General features: G+C 39.9%; 1 protein-coding gene across 3 annotated transcripts in view; it reads right to left on the bottom strand.

The window, feature by feature from the left end:
* The window catches only part of LOC150088279 (atrial natriuretic peptide receptor 1), a 1,689,763-nt gene that overhangs the window by 1,164,007 nt on the left and 511,065 nt on the right, over positions 1-14,691 (bottom strand). For all 3 annotated transcript variants that reach the window (XM_090369441.1, XM_090369442.1, XM_090369440.1), the window contains one exon: positions 14,342-14,507. In XM_090369441.1, the coding sequence (XP_090225567.1) occupies positions 14,342-14,507 (166 nt within the window). The remainder of the gene's footprint in view (positions 1-14,341; positions 14,508-14,691) is intronic.

Raw genomic sequence — 14,691 nt, forward strand, 5'->3', positions numbered from 1 at the left:
TGGGGAGGAGGAGACAGTCTTGTCTCCTCTCCACCCCTGCCAACCCTGATTCTTCTCCTGGTGGGGCTTGGGCCTGCCTCACTGAAAATCCTGGGGTCGCCTTCTCTATCGTCCCCATACTTCTGTCTTTCCCCCCCAGCCTTCAGTCTACCCCCCTACTCTGCCTAATACGCCAGCGTACAACCCCACACAAACTGCAAAAACTTAACTTCGTCCAAATTAAACCGCATACACCTCAATTGGCTTTTCTAATTCCAGAGTTCACCCCTACCGAGTATATATATATATATATATATATATATATTTTTTTTTTTTTTTTTTTTTTTTTAGGCCCTAGCCACTGAAATCTCAGGAAACTAGGTGGCAGGGCCTGCCAGAGTAAAACTTCATTCTGTGTACCTGGTCTGCCTCCACGAGGCCAAGTGTGGACAACGTTGGGCCTCAGTAGGGGTCCAGCGGCTAAATGGCCAGATGAACAACGATACACAACACTACACATATACAAAATCCACACACTTTTAAATCTCTGGCCTTCCCATTGAACTGGTACACCTACAATGAAAGCAACGCGGAGATGGGGGAAACCCCTGGTGCCGATAGACATCAATACACTTTACACTTTACACTTGCCCTTCTCTGTACTCGTTCCAGCAGCTCTACATCCTTCTTGAAATGAGGCCTCCAGACCTGTATACAGTACTCAAGGTGTGGCCTGACCAATGCCTTATACAAGGGAATAATCACACCCCTGTCCCTGCTAGAAAAATTCCTGTATATCATTGACAAGACACCATGAGCTACTCTTGCAGCTCGTCTGTACTGCTCAGAGAACTTCATATCTGCCTGCACAATTACCCCCAGGTCCTTTTCATTCTCTACCACTGTCAGCGTAGTACCACAGAGTTGATACGTTGATCTGGGGTTACTGTTTCCCATATGTAGTACTTTACATTTGTCAATGTTAAACTTCATTTGCCACCTCTCAGCCCATCTGCTCAACCTTTCCAGATCCTGTTGCAGCAGCATAGTATCAGTAGTGTCCTTAACAACCCTGCCAACCTTTGTATCGTCTGCAAACTTGGACATTAAGCCTGATACACCATCATCAATATCATTTATAAATACAGAAAACAACAATGGACCCAACACTGAACCCTGAGGAACTCCACTAATAACATTAGTCCACGTTGAGCAGTGTCCATTGATTACCACTCTCTGTCTTCTGCCACTCAACCATCCCTTTATCCATAGCAGCAATGTGCCTCGAATGCCACACTTCTCCAATTTGTGCAGCAGTCTTCCATGCGCAACAGTATCAAAAGCCTTTCTAAGATCCAAATATATAATATCAAAGTTATTCCCTGCATCCAGTTCTTTTGTGACTACATCATAGTATCCAATCAAATTGGTCAGACAAGACCTGCCCTTAACAAACCCATGCTGTGTCTGAGCTATAACTGAATTCTTGTCCAGATGATCCTGCAGTGCTTCTTTAACCAGTGCCTCCATTAATTTTCCTGGAACCGAAGTTAAACTAACAGGTCTATAATTACTTGTGTCAGCCTTTGATCCTCCTTTGTGAATTGGGGTTACATTTGCACATCTCCAGTCCATGGGTACCTCCCCTGAGTCCAAAGAAGCTCTCATAATTATGGCTAGGGGTTTGCTTACTTCCTTTGCTGCCTCCTTTAATATAACTGGATAGATCCCATCCACCCCGGGTGCTTTTTTATGTTTATCCTCAACAATTTCTCCTCCACTTTCCTCTCAGTTATTAGAAAATCATCTAGCTCACTGCCAATGTTTACTTCACCTACGACATTCCCCTTCCTGAATAACTCCTCATGTGTGAATGTAGATGCAAAATACTCGTTTAGATTGTTAGCCACCTGAGCTGGATCCTCAACTGTTGAACCATCAACATCCAGTGGACCAATCTGATTCATCCCTTTCCTTCTTGAGTTTAAATAGGTAAAGAACTCTTTTCTGTTTTTTTCTTTGCATCCTTTGCCAAGGATTTCTCATAATCTGCCTTTGCCTGCCTAATCTCCTTTGTGACTTGGTTACAGACCAACTTATATCTATCATAGGCTTCCACGTCACCCATTAATTTGTATGTATCCCATGCATTTTTCTTCTCTGCCATATGTCTCATTAGTTCATCTGACAACCATTTAGGCCTGAACCTTGAACAATATTTCTTGGTTGGTATGTAAAGCCTGGTAGCTTCCAAGATTAGTTCCTTGAATGCTTCCCATTTTGAATTTGCTGTTGGTAACATCTTCAGTTGGTCCCACTGTATAGAATTTAAATACTGTCTCAGACCATCATAGTCGCCTTTACGAAAGCAAAAACCCTTCCCTTTACCTCTGATGGTAGTTACCTCCTTGAGTAAATCCCACTTCAGCACACTGTGATCACTGCCACCCAGTGGTTCATTTATCTGCAGATTCCTAATGCATGAAGAATCACTACTGATAATCAGATCAAGAGTATTACTCCCTCTAGTTGCCTCCCGAACATGCTGGTGTAGAAAACAATCATCCAATAAATCCACAAAAGCCTTGCTAGTGTGTGAGTGACCAACCCACAAATTCCAGTCAATATCTGGGAAATTAAAATCCCCCATTATAAGACTCTCTGGGTTAGGTGGTTATGGAAGTGGTTATTTTAGGTGGTTATGGAAAGTAAGACCCGAGTCAATGTAAATACCTAAGTATTTAACCTCTGTGTACAGTCGGATGGCAGTGAAGTTTAATTTCATCGTAAGTGGTCTTCTAATTTGTAGTCTGCCTTATAGGAGAATGGATTTTGTTTTTTCTGCCGAGATGGTAAGGTTGTGCAAGGCTGCCCAGTTCTGGAGCTTCACAAGGGCAGCATTTGCAATAATTTCCAAGGACGACCTAGTGTCCGCACGCACAAACAGGACAAGGTCGTCTGCAAAGGCCAAGGGCTCAGCCCACCCCTCCCAAAGTCCAAGCCCAGGAACTCGTCCAAGATAATAGAGCAGAGGAACGAGCCAAGCACAGCGCACTGCGGACATCCCCGGTGGATGAATCTGGTAACTGTCTGATATTTGTTAGTAACTCGTACTTTTATGTTGGTTAGATAAGAATTCAAACTGTTATATAGATTTTTAGAAACATTTTATTGCCGAAGTCTCCGAAGAACGCTGGGCCACCATAGGCGGTCGAAAGCTCCAGCAAAGTCCACCAATATAGCAAGATAGTACTTGAAAGCTGAGTGCGTTCCTTGGGTGATTAGATTGTTTATAGCGTCTTCAGTGCTGCAGCCTGTTTTAAAGCCATATTGTTTTTCTGAGGAGAGTTGGTGTTCCTCGTTGCAGGCAGAAAGTTGAAACCAGAGTAGACGCTCCAATAGTTTGGCCATTATGGAGAGTAAGGCAATCGGGCGATATGAGGCTGGGTTCTGTGGTGACTTGTCCGAGTTTTTCAGAATTAGTTTTAAGGTTGCAGTCTTCCATGAAGCTTTGAAGGTGCCCTCTGCCAGGCACTTATTCAGTAGACTTAGAAGTATAGCTGGGTAGCCCTCAGCGAATTTTTTGAGAACTTCTACCTCCAGCAGGTCTGGACCTGGTGTTTTTCCTTCTTTCATCTTGTTAATTGCCAGCTCCATCTCAAAGCCGGTGAACGGGGGCTCCACCGTTGCTGTGTGGTATTTTAAATTCTGGTTGATAATTTCTTGTTGCTGTTGCGTCAAGGGTGCCCCTTCAACAGGGTAAATGGTATCAAGAATGTTATTTATAGTGTCCTCCCAGGTATAGGTGGAAGTACCGTCTATTTTCAGTGTTGTATCAAGCACCTCACCACGTCGACCCAGCACGACATTGACCCACGCCGCGATGTCATGATTATTGATCGGTCTCGCCCTCAACGTCACCGCGCCTGGTTGGAATCACTGCACATCTCATGCTGTAGCGATTGCTTTAACCATAATAGAGGATGTCGTGTCCACCCCATTACTGAGACGACCATCCTCTTGGCCGACAAACGTCGGCATTTGCAACATTACCAGGCATAACAGCTACAACTACAAGCTTTCCCTTCTAACGGCTAATTTTTACACACACACATAGTTCACTATACGTACTTGACTGCCATAGCAAGCAAACAGACTTTTACATTTTAGATTAATTGTCACAACTGATGAAGGACACCTTCCACTCCGAAAGCTATGCATTACTTTCCTGTATTATTTTTACTTGTGCTTTGTTTTTTTTTTTTTTTTTTTTTTTTAGTTCGTGTGAACATCAATGTATTTTTAAGTATTTTTTACAACGTATTTTTTACTGCAACGTCTCATTTTCTTTCCGTCTTTCTGTGTGGAAAAATAGTTTATTATTATTAATATGAATCCAGAGCATACAGGCCTTTTTGCTTATATTGTTGTACACGTTGGCACCAATGATATTAAGAGTAAGGAAACTGTGGAATTACTTAAGAAGCACAGGTCAGTTTTGAAAAAAAACAGCCGCGAAGTGGGTTGAATTTGAAGGTGTCTGCAATTCTGCCCAGACACGATAGGAGGGAGTATATGACGAGAAAGTATCACTCATTTTGGCCCAGGAGAGATTGGTAAGGCTCATGGGGTAAAGTTTTTCGCAGCGTAGTCTGTGATTGTTAAGAGGAGAGACTGCTTCTGCAGGGATGGGATACACTTAAATAGAAAAGTGCAAGAATATTTGCCGATGCTATCGAGGCAGTGTTTGGTGATTAGGAAAACTGCTAGTTTGGGGGGGGGGGGGTCACGCGGACAAATATATTAACAGTAGCCGCTGGCAGAGGTGAAAGTGATTCTTGCACTGCTTCTATTGGAATGAGCAGCAGCCTGGAAAACAAGGTGCTGGGGATTTCAGAGACTGCTGGGAGTCACTGCGGAACAAGTAATTGCATGAGCTATATTAAGGTAGCTAAGAACAAGAACAGGTGCATGTATACTTGCGTATACACCAATGCCAGGAGTGTAATAAATTTAATTTGATGAATTTTAAGTTCTGCTCAAAACACCAAAGGCGGATATTGTTGGGATATCAGAGGCATAGTGTCACACAGATATAGGGAATGCAGAATTGGAATTTGGGGAGTACAATGTGTACAGGAAGGATAGACAGCATAAAAAGGGAGGAGAAGTTATGCTATTAGTTAAGAAACACATTAAAATATAATGAAGTGCACCCAGTTGACATGGGTGGACAGTCAGGATTGAGTCAATTTGGTGTGTCAAGCACTGGGAAAGCAAAATTGAGAATAAGCGTGTGCAATAGGCCTAATCACTCTAATGAGCATAAGGAACAGCTGTAATTAGAAATAGTGTGCCAGTAAATCAGAGTGTCTTATAAATGGGTATTTAAATTTCCGAGTCATTGACTGGAACTTGTGGGTTGGCCATTCACACAAGCAAGGCTTTTGTGGATTTATTCGATGATTTTTTTTCTACAGCTGCATATTCGGAAGGCAACCAAAGGGAGTAATACTCTTGATCTCATTTACAGTAATGATTCTTCATGCATTAAGAATCTGCAGTTAAAGGGACCAATAGGTGGTAGTGATCATATGTGCTGATGTGGGATATACTCAAAGAACTAACTACCATCAGAGGTAAGGGAAAGGGTTTTGCTTTCGAAAAGGTGACAATGGAGGTCTGAGAGTTTTTAAAGTCTGTACAGTGGGACCAACTGATGATGTTGCCTACAGCAAATTCTAAATGGAAAGCATTCAAATAATTAATCTTGGAAGCCACTAGGCTTTTCATACCAACGAAGAAATATTGTTTAAGGTTTAGGCCTACATGGAATTCAGATGAACTAATTAGATATGTGGCAGAGAAGAAATTGTAAGAACTATTCTTACACTTATTTTTAGGAATTTATAAATTATCAAATTTTAATAAATAACTAAGTTAAAAACAGTCAAGCACTGAGCAGAATTGCTGGTCTGTTTACACTTCGAAAGTGAGAGATTAGCGTAGCAGCAGGAGGGACGCTGACCAGACTGTGATACAATGGGTAGGCCAGTTTGACACAGTTCGTGCCTACAGAAAAAATAGGGCTGTGGCCTGCTGACGGTAACGGGGGACAAAAGGACGCCCACACCCCTAAAGTGGTTCCGACTCCGTCAAAAGGGAAGACCCAGATCAGAGAGCTCACCGTGTCCGTGCTGTAAACAAAGTACAAACAGGCCGACACGGGAGGCACTCTCACAAATTTCACAGGCGGCGTCTTGGAAAGGAAGCGTGAAGGAAGAGGTAAGTGGTAGCGGGCATCCCAAAGATAGTTCTTGAGATTGGTTAGAGCCCGGATGTTGTCAACACAAAGAAGGGAGCTCGACCTATCAGACGCGGGTCGGGACGACGCGAAAGAATAAATGAGCAAATGTAGTTAAAGATGAAGAGGGAGAGAAAGCTATGATTGGACGAAAAATAAGGGAGAGTTGTAAACAAAAACTCTGATGCAAGGAGAAGAGGGAGCCAGAGCCCAAAAGTCAGAGTCCCGAAGCCTGGAAGGGAAAGATCCGGAGGAGAATCCGGGGAGAGGCGTGAGAGTGGTGGAAAGATAATTTTTTTGGGAGTACGGGGAGACGCATATAGAAAGTTCCGTAAAATGATAGTATAGTGGGAAAAATAATAGCGAAAGGCAGAATGACCTGGAGGAAGTCCTGAGTGTGGGAAGGTCAACGTGGAGACAGAAAAGAGCCGTAAGCCTAGCAGATCAGGGAAGAAATCGCAGGAAGACCTGAAGGATCGGAACTCACCCAGGTGGTAGAGAAAGATACCAAGTAAGTCAGATTAGTAAATGTTACTAACGAGATCGGGGTTGTAAGGAAATCCATGGGAGAAAATTGGACAGGACAGTTTTAGAAGTATTGTAACGTGTAGAATACTAATTTGTAAAGATAAGAATAAGATATAATAGAAATAGAGAGAGAGTGAGTGAATGTTACTCATCTGTGACTAGAGGTATTGATGAGAAATTTTAAAGAAATGTGTTAAAAGTAAAACAGTGGGTTTCAGGAATTACCTAATTGCTATTAACGGAGTTAATTGTATTCGATAGAAATCTCCTCCTTAAAGTATGTAAGAGAGAGAGTGAAATATTATTGGAGTTATTCTGTATATGTTGAAAAGGATATATATATATATATATATATATATATATATATGACCATATAAAGTTGTATAAGATTGAATATTTAAGATTTAGTATTAAAATATAGTGGAAATTTATGAATTGTTCAAGAAGAGTGATTAAGGGAGGACACCATTTCATGTATGATAATAAGTACTGTGTTGTAAAATTTTGATATTATGAATAATGATGAATGCGTAAATAATCCTTGTACAATGCTAAATAAATACTTGTTATGTTAATTCCCCTTGTTTCGTCTTAATAGACTGATCTCAGAGCTATAATTAGTAGTACGAACTATCCAAGCTAGGGAAGCTAATATAAAGAGAAAAAATAATAAAATAAAGTCCTCAGTACTTGGATCTTCTGATGAGCAAACAGGATAAAATTAAGGGAATAATATATTATGCAGCAGGTAGCGTGTGGGCCTTGGAAGGGAAGTGAGGACCCCCCTGTTTAAAGGAATAAAGAAAATAACAACAACAGCCTTTATGGTTCCAAGGAAAAGGGGGAAAGAAATAGCTAAGGGATAGATTAAAATAAGGTCTAAAAATAAAACGTAAACAAAAAGGAGGAATAATAAGAAAATATATAAATAGAAGAAGAGAATAAATAAAAATATATCAATAATAAGAATAATTAAATAACCCCCTCTTCCCACAAAATATTCATGGGATACATATAAATTAACAGGTGACACAGAAGCCTATGGAAGATAAGCTGGTCTGTAATCAAGTCACAAAGGAGGTTTGGCAAGTAAAGGCAGATTACGAGAAATCTGTGGCAAAGGATGCAAAGAAAAACAGCAAAGAGTTCTTTATTTATGTAAACTCGAGAAGAAAGGGGATGAATCAAATTGGTCCATTTCATATCGATAATTCAACTGTTGATGATCATGCTCAGGTAGCAAACAAACTGAATAAGTATTTTGCATCTACATTTGTACATGAGAAGTTATTCAAGGAGGGGAACACCAGAGGTGTATTAAATTATGGTAGTGAGTTAAATTATTTTTTAACAACTAAGAGCAAAGTGGAGGAGAAATTGTTGAAGAAAAACATAAAAAGACACCTGGGGTGGACGGGATCTATCCAGTTATATGAAAGGAGACGGCAAAGGAACTAGCAAACCATTAGCCATAATTATGAGAGCTTTTTTGGACTCAACAGTGGTACCCATGGACTGGAGATGTACAAATGTAACGCCAATTCACAAAGGAGGATCAAAGGGTCACAGAAGTAATTACAGACCTATTAGTTTAACTTCGGTTCCGGGGAAATTAGTGGAGGCACTAGTTAAAGAAGCACTGCAAGATCATCTAGACAACACTTCGGTTATAGAGGGAGGATCTGCTGTGGAGATCCTCCCTCTTTTCTTTTCCTGATTTCCCAAGTCAGATATTTTAATTCGTTTAACAGGTATATCAAAATACTCGTCGCTCTAGGATTGAAACATGGCCGGAAACTGTAAAAATAGTACTTGTTCCCTGGTCAGACGCGGTATTCCCATTGTTTTGTGCACACTAATCCAGATAAGCTGCATACTTGGACAGGAGAAAAATGCATGTTCCACTGTTTCACGTGCCTTGCAGTATAGACAAGCTACATTCATATGCCCTTGGAACTTGGACTTATTCGTCTCCACTGGCAAATGTCCATGCATTATGCTCCAATCCAGGTCTTTCCGTGACTCATAACCTGTATGATGATGCAGGTTAGATTAACGAACATCTGGGTTGCATCCAGTCTCAGCCAGCCCCGCGGCAACAGCGCTGGTGGTACATTTATATCGAGCAATGTCCAATATACCTCTGAGACTTTAAGCTTGCTCCCCATATCCAGACATCCTGTGGATAATTCATGTAGATGTTTGATTACCAAATTATAAAAGGGCGTTATTATTTCAGCTGCTTTACCAGTATGTTCTCTCCCCATTAGACCGGTAAATCTCCCCAAATTATATTTTACCAAGGCGGCCGCTGCATACGTTCCTCATGGAGCCTCACGGATGTGCTTTAACACATAAGCCTATTTTATAATATTACAAATTTCTGCTTTTTCCTAAAAAAGCGTAAAATCTTAACCACTTCAAATGTGGTACAACATAACCCCCCTTGCGCTTCCTGCAGTATAATCTTTGCTGTCTTACTTCCTGCTGCCTGTTAGTCCAGAAAAACTTAAATAGTCTTCGAGTAACTTTCTCGGCGTACCGTACTTGAATGATGTGATGGATACAATGTTCATCATAATCGGTGCCAGAATTATCCACATAATACAAACTCTCCCCGAAAAGGATAACATTCCTAGAATCCACTCTGCAATAGCATTCTCCCAAGAACCGAGCAGTTTCGAGATGTAACTGCCGGACATTTCACAAATGGTACCCCTAAAATAGTTACTGGGCTTACCGAGACTGCGAGGCCCTCTGCTAGATATAACGGAATCTTCATTCCTCATTGTGGACATTTAGTCTTGCTTCTGTTTAAACAAAGACTACTAAATAAACTGAAATAGCTAACTTTCCAGCGCTTTTTGTAGCGAATTACTGTCTGCTTGAGTTAAGATCACATCATCGGCATGTGCTAGATATTTGCAGTCCGGATATGGGCGGAAGATGCACCACTCTGATGTTTTAGGAAATATCTAGTTGCCTTAGTATAAGTTCTAATGCCAAAGAGAACAGTGCAGGACTCAGTGGGCACCCCTGTCTTACCACCGTTCCAGTTTTATTTTATCTGAGCTGTAGCCATTAATCAGTAGAGTGGTGTGTGCCCCTCTGTGAAACTAATAATAGCTATTTTTAGTAGAGAGCCCATTTGAACTACGTGCAGTAAACTACTTAAATATTCGTGGGAAAGCTTATCAAAATACTTGGCTAGATCAAGAATAGCTTCTTGATCAAGAATAGCTTCTAGATCAAGAATAGCTTCTTGATCTAGCCACCAATGACTGTATCGGTTTTGCTTACAGTAGCCTTACAGTAGTTTTGCAAATCCATCAGAAATGATAGATTTGCCTTCATGGATCTTGCAGAATTTGTGTACGTTAGATTAGGGCCAATAATGTGCTCTAAATATCTTTTGAGTCGAGCACTTTAGCATACGACTTATAATCGGTGTTGAGTAGCGATACTTGCCTCCAATCACCCACTTCTTTTCCCGATTTACCTTGTTTTTTTAAGGAATACAGTTCGGGCTTTTAAAAACCCTTCCGGGACTACCCCTCCTGATAAAAACTCCGAAAAAATGACAGCCAGTACCGGTCCAAAATCCATACATCTACCAGATCATACTTTGAACTCAAACTGTTAAGCTCCAGAGAACCTCGTGTGGCCCCTTGTAGGGTCACCCATGCCAGTCCTGTCTAAGACTGGATCTGAAACACAATTCCAGTCTCCTCCCAAAATAATCGTTCTAACCCCTGACATAAAAATTTGTAAACTGTTGAAAGTACAAAACCGCTCAGGAGCGGTGTTTGGCGTATACACATTGATCAGTCTTATTGTTTGTGCACCCAGCCTCCAGTCAATGCAGATTATTCTGCCATCAATATCTCTTTGAAGATTAAAGAACTTTCCTGTAATCAGTGGTAAAACTTTAATGTCCATCCCCCGGAAATCCTTGCTCCAAAGCTCCAGAAACAACATTTGAACCTATTCGGAAAATTACTTACTTGGACACTACTAAAAAATGACTTTCTTGAATAAATAGAATTTTCACTCCTAGTAGTAACATGCTCCTCGAAATATGATGTTGAGCCTGCCCTGGGGCAAAACCCCATATGTTCCAAGTGACAATAGTTACCAAATTTGTGCAATTTGCCTTTTTTTTTTTTTTTTTTTTTATGAAAACCACAGCCCGTGCTTGGGTTGGAAGTTAAGTTGAGAAGACAATAATCGAAACTTCCTTGCCTTGGAAGTTTCAATTATGGTGTTAGAAATATTCTTAGAGCATACAGTGTAGAGTCTTGCCAAATTCTTGCTCATACCACGAGAGCCATGAAATTCGTGAATTACATAACTGCTGGACTATTTCCAATAATGTTAGCCCCACCAAATTTCCGAAAAATATGTCCCTCCACGTAAATTTAATTTTACCTACTTTACCTTCCTGTATGTAGTATAATATTATTCTGGGTTTCCCAGCCGCTGCTCCTACTCTCTTTGTTAACTTTTCATTTAAAGCTTCCAGTCCTACTGGTATATACTTCTTTAGATGCTCAACTCCTAATAACTTCTCCCTATCTTTCCCTAATGCCTCTTCTAATTCAGAGTCATCCGAGCTTAACTCATTCGTATCTTGTATGATACTTTTTCCCTCTTCCACAATTTGCCTTTTACCCTCTCCCCCTAAACTTCCATCGTCTTTTCCCCCCTTTTCTGACCTCTCGCGACTCATCTGTTTCCATTAGATCGGAAGTAACCCATTCCGAGTTTAGAAGCCCCTTTGCCTCCCTTTTTTCAGTTATTGAATCCCCTTGCTTTTCTGGAATTACATTTTTATGCATGCCCTGTGGTTTTAAGACCACCATATTGTTTGGCTCCCCCAAACTTCCCTCATTCTCCCTTACCTCCCATCATTTCATGACATTTGCATACGAACGTATAGAAAAAAAAAGTAACCTGCAGCCATTTATCAACCCACTGCAGGATGGAAGCCTCCTCAACAATTTATGCTGAGAGACATGGACCATAATCTACCACGCTGGTCCAGTGCGGGTTGGCAGATCGACCGTATTTAACAGACAGGGGCTTGAACCCCGGTCTACTCAAAGATTGCGTGCTACTGTACTTCCGCTCATGATCACTCGGCTACGGAGAACGTATAGAACAGCTATCCAACTTGTGGCCAACCTCCCCGCATTTATTGCATGTTCTGGATATTCGTTGCTAATGTGCCCAACCTCTTTACGATTAAAACACCGCCCGTTTGGGCAGTGCATGCCTAAATGGTCCAGGCTACCGCATTTTAGGCACCTTTTCACTACCCCTCTATAATTTAAGAGTAATCTGTTCCCCCTGACATAGATAATGTTGGGGACTGGCTTCCTTATCTCCATTTATACTGTAACTTTACCCTTATAATGCTCCCGAAAACTCTCTCACGTATGGATATTAACTTTGGTTTTTTTTCCTATTCTTCTAATGCATTTTTCAGATGTATATGCGGCATTTCAATAGAGTAACGCTCAATAGTAATGCATTTTCTAATGCTTCCTACCAGATGGGGATGCATAATCTGGTTCTCAAAGAGGAACTCTCTCAGCAGAATATCTCTGGTTTTGCAATCCTTACAAACGATTTGGGATTTCCTCATCAGCAGGAGAGTAAACCTCTGCAATCTCGATAGATTCATCATTTGCCCAAACCTTGAATAATCTGTGTTTGTTGATAATCAGCACCTAAATTGAACTCCAAAAATTCTCTCACGAATAAACAGACTCGTTATGAAAAAGAGAAAAAAAAAAGAATAGCAGAAAAGACAATTAATCCATGCACAAGGCATAACTATATATGGGTTTGAGTAATTAACTATATAATATCGGTGTAGATCATTCACAGTTTACCCATAAATTTAAACTACGTATGTAGTGTAAAAGGCATATCATTTGAAACTTGTTTAGAATAGAATTAGAATATTTCATAGAATTAAGCCTCAAATTCATTTTTTTTAGAAAGTTGAACAAACTGAAATCTAAACTACCTTTAAAAGATGTTCATTTCTCATAAAATACCCAACCTTTTCTTAATAAGCTGAACATACTACAGTACATTTCACATAAATATTTTTTTTCTCAAGACCACGTATATTGAATAAAGGGAAGTTACTCTATTGTCTCACAAAATTAATATTTTGTTAAGACTACAGTTGTCTATTTTCGGGAAAGAAAACACCTCCGCTTCACACCTGTTAACTCAAAACCCCATTGAAGCGGTGGTCGAAAATTCCCCATGTAGACGTTTTCAAGAGAGTGGCGTTACGGTGGTCGAAGTTCGAAATAATGGGGCAAAACAGGCCAAGCATTGTATCCAATTGTGGACTACAGTATTTGATGCTTTAGGACACAAGCCGGCTTAAAATTACTCACCTATTCATAATCGCGAACGAAATTCCCCCTTCCTTTAAGGCCCTACAGACCACTGGACTTGTATACAAGTTAGTTGTAACTCGAGTCTAATTTTTAAAATTAAAGATATCACAAGTTTCACTATACTCTGAATAAACACCACAGATATAGAACAAAGGCAAGGCTACTCTATTGTTTATAAAGGTTAAGTTTATACCTCTAACTGGAGCCTATTTAAAAAGAAATAGAAATAATGAGGACTAATAAATTGAAAATTTACAAGTTTTACTATACATGGAGTCTAATTAAAAACAAACACGTTTACACACAAACAGCATCTACCTGGAGTTTATTTTTATGCACCATCTACAGAAATTCCCATTAAAATTACTACATGTCAGCTTGGGATTTGCATTTCTAAAGATATTGAAGTGGGACCCTGTTAGAGCAAAATTAAAAGTTGGATACAAACAAATTCTACCTGAAGTATATTTAAAAAAAAAAAAAAATTACAAGTTTCACTAAACTCTTATTTAAAGTTGAATACAAACATGATCTACCTGGAGTCTATTAAAAGAAAAAAATTACAAGTTTGACTACATCTGAATATAAACACGTCTAATTTAACCCTATACACGTTAAAACAAGTCTACTCTTTCTTACAACTTGAAGGCCCTGCATATTTATTCAGATATGAAAACAAGTTGCCGTATTGCAAAAGTTCTACCTGGAGTCTATATATTTTTTTTTTAAATTACGAGTTTCACCATACATAAAAACAAACAAAAACGCAATTGGGATAGATGCCAGCGCCTCTGATGGGAAAGAGATGGAAGGGGATAGGAAAGGGGTTATCTACCTGCAGTGATAGGGAACAATATTGACGGTAAGGCGGCTCAAGTTCAATCGCAATTGTATCGTTGCAATTGAGCCAGCGCCTCTGAGGGGAAAGAGATAGCATTGGAAAGCGGCTGAAGGTCAACTCTGTTCAGGTAATTGTCTTATCTACTAGCCTTCAAAAATGCAGTATAGAAAATAACGCGGAAATTAAGACAATCCGCTTGGACAAACATAAATACATCAAGACAATGTTAATAAAAAAATCATTTAACAGAGAAACAGTTTTACTTACGTCTCCAGTGCGCGTAAGAATCTTCATTTTCGTACTCGTTCCAAACTCGTAGGGTGTAAAGGCCAAAGTCCGTAATCTTTAGAACAAACTTGCTATCCACGACGCAATTTGATGATTTTAGATTTCCATGAGTATGTATTTCACTGTTGTGAATAAAAGCCATACCCTGAAATATTATAATACATTACAGATAACAATCCGTGCCATAACTTCATAAAACTAAAGTTATCGTAGTAACAAGTCACTGGGTGTGCAAATTATTGCTTAACTACATAAGCAAATTTTTCAGAGTTAAAATTTTCTTTTCTGCCGAAAGGGGAAGGAGATATATAGATTTTGTTTTTTATTTA

Source organism: Mastigoproctus giganteus, chromosome 3 (assembly GCF_048544385.1).
Source record: "Mastigoproctus giganteus isolate SK-2022 chromosome 3, ASM4854438v1, whole genome shotgun sequence".
Classification (NCBI taxonomy): domain Eukaryota; kingdom Metazoa; phylum Arthropoda; class Arachnida; order Uropygi; family Thelyphonidae; genus Mastigoproctus; species Mastigoproctus giganteus.